Source organism: Teleopsis dalmanni, chromosome 1 (assembly GCF_002237135.1).
Source record: "Teleopsis dalmanni isolate 2A chromosome 1, ASM223713v2, whole genome shotgun sequence".
NCBI classification, from domain to species: domain Eukaryota; kingdom Metazoa; phylum Arthropoda; class Insecta; order Diptera; family Diopsidae; genus Teleopsis; species Teleopsis dalmanni.
In genome coordinates, this window is record NC_051846.1 from 116,409,883 (window position 1) to 116,416,272 (window position 6,390).

Below are 6,390 nucleotides of genomic sequence, written 5' to 3' on the forward strand. Positions count from 1 at the left end.
TGTAACGACACTTTTGGTGACGTTCAAAAATTTTTAGTTTTTGCTGGGGTATCCTCAGCCGTCGTCCAGAGTCGTGACAATATATTTATAATTTTGCCGAGACGTTGGTTTTAGAAGAAAACAGAACGTGATTTATATGTATAAATTATATATATAACTTTATTATTTCATAAACTTATGATTAACAAAGTTTAATTAAAATTCATTGGAAACATTTCTAATAATAAATAAAAAAAATATGTTGATGCCAAAATTTCCCAGTTTTCCATATATTCCTTGTTAAAAGAATCTTAGCAAAACCCGTGTGACTTCTTAAGCCCCTCTTCTGTTGTTAAAAAAAATAAACAAAACGTTTCCTCCGTGCTGTAAAAAAACTATTTGACCGAATAAGCCAGGTTAAAAAAATATACATATAAGACAGGAAAGGAATTTTACACTATGTTTGACTCAAAGAGCCAGATTTGTGGCACAATGTGCCAGATGACCAATAGGCCAGTGTACTTGTTTCAGGAAAAGTAAAATTCCAAGTTTGGTAAAATTTACCAGAAGGCCCAATGAGCCAGAGTACTTGCTCTTTCACTTGTCGCAAACCAAGTCCCTGATTATATAAAATGTACCTCCTTTTATATCGAGCATACCGGAGCTTTTTGGTGTAGCGTACCGGTATTCTTTGCTGTACTTGACTTCGCCGTGAAGTTGAACTTTGTGTTCTACTGTTTTCTCACTTCTTCTGCTTCGCCGTGATTTTTTAGTACTTTTACTACGCGCCGTGTTTCTTTATTTCGTGTGTTATTCCTTTTTAGTTTATATTATATTAAATATTATTACATTAAAAGTAAAGTGTTTTAATACTACAAAACAAGGTATTAAATATACATATATATTCTGTGAATTTAATATTATCTAAATGTGAACAGAAAAGAAATATTAAAAGAAATAAAATTGATGTTGGCGTGCTTAGTTTTGTTTTGTTGTGTTTTGTTTATAAAAATAAAATTGTACAAACATGAGTGTTAAATTGTTTTGTGTATTATTTTATTTATATATATTTCAAATAGACCTTTGTTCAATAATTAAACGTGTTTTCTGTGATAAGAGTTACATTGTTTTGTGTTTTGTTTTATTTCTATATAATTGTAGAAAAATAGACATTTGTTTAAAATTTACACATGTTTCGCCGATAATTGTTCATTGTTGTTGCGTTTATAAGTGTTCCATTCATAAAAGTTTTAACCAAACGTTGATTTTGTTTTTCGTATATTTTTAGAATTTGCACATTTCATGTAGCGATGCCCGCGGCACATTGGCATCGAGGATCCCAGGTAATGTCCATGATATTTCAAATAAATATTTTAATTCAATTTTATATTTTCCAGTTAAGTCGCCTTCAGTGATTTTCATGTGAGTTGTTAGATATATTATGTGTAGTGGTGGCGGTTATTTAACACACAGACTGTGTTTTTCTCTGCTTCTTGTTTTATGTAGCACAGAAATTTACTTTGTAAATTTGTGTCGTTACATTTCCCTCCTTCTTCAGAACAGAAATTAAACTAAAACTTTATTTTAATGACACGTTGATGACCCCTCTTCGGCTAATTTGCACTTGATATTTCTTATTTTCTACACACCGTATGAAGTTGAGACGCCTTCCTACTCTTCGTTTTTTACTGGCTTCACGAATGGCCACTTCTATCTCTCTAGGCCAGTTGTTGATGACTTCCTTTTTAGCCGATTCTCGGGGAACATTGCTCATCAATTCTACATATAGTTCGTCAATTACAGGCGGTGGCGGTGATGTACTTTGTTCACTAATGGTATCTGTCCAGGTGCACTGTAATATGTCTTGATCTGCGTCTTGGTTCATCATATGTTCGATAGTTGGTGATGCATTTGCTTGCTTCACAGTACTAGATTCTTCTGTGTCATTGACACGCTTCCGCCAACCTGTAGCTTTAGGTAACTGGACTCGGTCTGCCGGCCTTAGACGTGGCTGTGGTTTGGGACATTCCATGACACGTCGTTTTCTTGATTTATTGATTACATGTACGGTACTCTTTAACCGTTTACTTGGAGGTGCGTCTACACTGGGTACATATTGACAGCGCGGGGCACTTCTTTTTAAGTTTTCTAGTCTTTCCCGAAACCGTTTAACCGAATTTTCAAATTTATTCTCCATGTTGTTTGTTATTCTGATAGTTTGCGACTGGTCGTTCCTTGTCCTATTTGCATTGCTTTATACCACAATTTTTAACGGATCGTAAGCTTTTGTTTAGTTTGATGCAGGTTCGATGTCCGATTCCTAATTGGTTTATCCTGTTATGCATAACTTTATATACCCTACACCCCGAAATTTTGGGTCGTTTATCCCTTATTTTCCCTATGATACATGCTATTACTTGTGCTAATAATATTCCTCTCAAAATGAGACTCAATTTTTCTTTCTAACTTTTGGACTCTTGAAAATCTTTAAATACTCATCTTGGTTTTTGACCTGATGACGGTTATCCTTTCGTTTAAATGTACCTAGACGTTGTGTGAAAATCTCTGGCTTGTTTCCTTTTGTGCTTGGTTTAATGACGTTCAATTTCTCTTGTGGTGACCATGGTTCTTGTCGACTGTCATGCTTGACTATACCCTTTGCTTGAGTTCCCTGGCTTGGTAGTTCCGTGTTAAGTTTACTATCTGAAACATTGATATCTAATGGATCTAATGACTTCGTAGGTTGTACTTGACGATTGTCCGCTATTGGCGATACTGTAGTAGAATTCCTTTGTGGCGATGTGGTTGATGACGAAGATGATGGTGGACCGGACTGGTGATTATCTCTTGGTGGTGCTTCTCGTGGTGACTGTGGCTGATTAACCGAAGATGGCGGCTGCGGCTCAAGTTCTTTTGGTTGTACCGATGATTTGAAATTACCTTGCGAATGACTCTGTGACGTTTGCGATGATGATTTAAGATTACCTTGTGAATGCCCCTGTGGCGTTTGCGATGATGATTTAAAATTACCTTGTGAATGCCCCTGTGGCGTTTGCGATGGTGATTTAAAATTACCTTGTGAATGCCCCTGTGGCGTTTGCGATGATGATTCTGAACTTGTAGAAGTTGGTAGTACTGGATGATTGACATGTGATGACTCCGGTACTATCATTAAACGTTGTGGCAGTGCTGGACGTGATGATAAGTCATGCTCTTCGATTTGATACTTTTGCTCTCGTGGTTGCGTATTCTGATTGTAGTTAACTAGCGACTGTTGTGCATATGCTTGTTGATAACCTACTTCTGGACTTTCCCTATGAGACGTTGAACTCTGTGGAGGAGTTACGATGCATTTATGAACTGCCTCCTTGTGTGGTTTTTCCTGTAATGGTACTAAGTGTGATTGTGAATTACTTTGGTGTGGCATATTTAGCGTTGGTAGTATATTTGTTATTGGCCTACTAATTGCTGTTGCTTGTTTTGCGTCTGGTGGAATCGGTTGCTGGTTACTCCTCAGTTGGATATGATGATTCGATTTAATGCTTTGATTTTGGACTATATTTTCTTGCATCAGTTTTGGTTGACTGGATTCTAATTTGACGGATAAAATGTTTGGGTGGTTGTCATTCCGCCTGGCGTGACAACCCCCAAAGCGTTTCCCGATGGCCTCTGATGATTTCTGTATGTTGGATTTTCCCTGCAGCACTCGATCGTTCGACGGCCTATAGTACCACAACTCCAGCAAAAAAGTCTCCTAGGCTTTGTGCATTCTCGTGCAAAATGATTTCTTTCCCCACATCTACGACAAGCATTACGCACGTCCACCTTTTCGATCTGTGTTCTATTAATGGCAATCGGTGGTGACCAATCAAGAGTGCATTGGCGTTCTCTACTACTTAGTTGTGTAAGACGTTCGAATTCTTCTGCTAGTTTGCTTAATTCTCCCAAGGAGCTAAATTCACGCGGTTTGATCTGGAGCTGATACTCTGGTCTACTATTCCGGTAAATCCGACTTAACTGTTGTCTTTCTGTTAACTCAGCATATCGCATCAACTCTTGTAGTGCCAGGGCATAGTCTTGGAATGACTCCGTCTTCTTCTGGTATTTGTTCCGAATTGTGTCTTCTAATTGCTCTAAATAATTAGAAGGCAAGAAAAACTCTCGAACATCCTGAACAAAACTTGACCAGTGTGTCCACTTCCGATTGTTATTCCGGAACCACATTAGGGCTTTTCCTTTCAGTATTTCTGGCATAAGTCTTGGCAGAATGTCTCGGGGAATGTTATAAGTTTCGGAGAGTGTTTCCAAATTTTCCAAAAATGGTAATGGACTTGTTTCACCATTAAAATGTACCTCCCAATTACGCACTTGATTGGCGATTCGCGCTATGTCTTCAAATTTGCTAGTCATCATGGTTGGCTCTGAAATGTGTATTTTTGGCGTGTCGATTTCGATGCCTGGAGGTTTGGGTGAGAGACTGCGATCATATTTAGTTTCCATGTCCATAATTATATCTAGTAATTTTTCCGTGTACTCCTCAGTTGCTAGATGATCACGTACACGTTTCCGTAGTTCCTCAACGGTTCCTGATGTACTGATCTTAATTTCTTCTAGAATTTGAACCAAATCCTCTTTACGCGCTATCGAAATCCATGCTGTTTTGACCATGTTACCTCGTGTACCGTCTAATGACTCTTTGCGTTAAACGTTTGTACACTTACTCGTCCTGTTTCCTAGTTCGTTCTTTTCTAAAACACGGTCCCCTGTTCAACGTTCGTTCTTTTCTAAAATCAGGTCCCTGTTCAACGTTCGTTCTTTTCTAAAACCAGGTCCCTGCTCAACGTTCGTTCTTTTCTAAAACCAGGTCCCTGCTCGGGCGCCAATTGTAACGACACTTTTGGTGACGTTCAAAAATTTTTAGTTTTTGCTGGGGTATCCTCAGCCGTCGTCCAGAGTCGTGACAATATATTTATAATTTTGCCGAGACGTTGGTTTTAGAAGAAAACAGAACGTGATTTATATGTATAAATTATGTATATAACTTTATTATTTCATAAACTTATGATTAACAAAGTTTAATTAAAATTCATTGGAAACATTTCTAATAATAAATAAAAAAAATATGTTGATGCCAAAATTTCCCAGTTTTCCATATATTCCTTGTTAAAAGAATCTTAGCAAAACCCGTGTGACTTCTTAAGCCCCTCTTCTGTTGTAACAAAAATAAACAAAACGTTTCCTCCGTGCTGTAAAAAACTATTTGACCGAATAAGCCAGGTTAAAAAAATATACATATAAGACAGGAAAGGAATTTTACACTATGTTTGACTCAAAGAACCAGATTTGTGGCACAATGTGCCAGATGACCGATAGGCCAGTGTACTTGTTTCAAGAAAAGTAAAATTTCAAGTTTGGTAAAATTTACCAGAAGGCCCAATGAGCCAGAGTACTTGCTCTTTCACTTGTCGCAAACCAAGTCCCTGATTATATAAAATGTACCTCCTTTTATATCGAGCATACCGGAGCTTTTTGGTGTAGCGTACCGGTATTCTTTGCTGTACTTGACTTCGCCGTGAAGTTGAACTTTGTGTTCTACTGTTTTCTCACTTCTTCTGCTTCGCCGTGATTTTTTTAGTACTTTTACTACGCGCCGTGTTTCTTTATTTCGTGTGTTATTCCTTTTTAGTTTATATTATATTAAATATTATTATATTAAAAGTAAAGTGTTTTAATACTACAAAACAAGGTATTAAATATACATATATATTCTGTGAATTTAATATTATCTAAATGTGAACAGAAAAGAAATATTAAAAGAAATAAAATTGATGTTGGCGTGTTTAGTTTTGTTTTGTTGTGTTTTGTTTATAAAAATAAAATTGTACAAACATGAGTGTTAAATTGTTTTGTGTATTATTTTATTTATATATATTTCAAATAGATCTTTGTTCAATAATTAAACGTGTTTTCTGTGATAAGTGTTACATTGTTTTGTGTTTTGTTTTATTTCTATATAATTGTAGAAAAATAGACATTTGTTTAAAATTTACACATGTTTCGCCGATAATTGTTCATTGTTGTTGCGTTTATAAGTGTTCCATTCATAAAAGTTTTAACCAAACGTTAATTTTGTTTTTCGTATATTTTTAGAATTTGCACATTGCATGTAGCGATGCCCGCGGTGCATTGGCATCGAGGATCATAGGTAATGTCCATGATATTTCAAAATAAATATTTTAATTCAAGTTTATATTTTCCAGTTAAGTCGACTTCAGTTATTTTCAAGTGAGTTGTTAGATATATTATGTGTAGTGGTGGCGGTTATTTAACACACAGACTGTGTTTTTCTCTGCTTCTTGTTTTATGTAGCACAGAAATTTACTTTGTAAATTTGTGTCGTTACAACTTTTT

General features: G+C 36.2%; 2 protein-coding genes across 2 annotated transcripts in view; one reads left to right on the forward strand and one right to left on the reverse strand.

The window, feature by feature from the left end:
- LOC119665662 (exportin-5) overlaps positions 1-2,176 on the reverse strand; it is a 5,710-nt gene extending 3,534 nt beyond the window's left edge. The window contains exon 1 of the mRNA XM_038074890.1: positions 1,669-2,176. Within this exon, the coding sequence (XP_037930818.1) occupies positions 1,669-2,176 (508 nt within the window). The remainder of the gene's footprint in view (positions 1-1,668) is intronic.
- LOC119667770 (cdc42 homolog) overlaps positions 1-6,390 on the forward strand; it is a 324,819-nt gene that overhangs the window by 219,169 nt on the left and 99,260 nt on the right. The window lies entirely within an intron of this gene.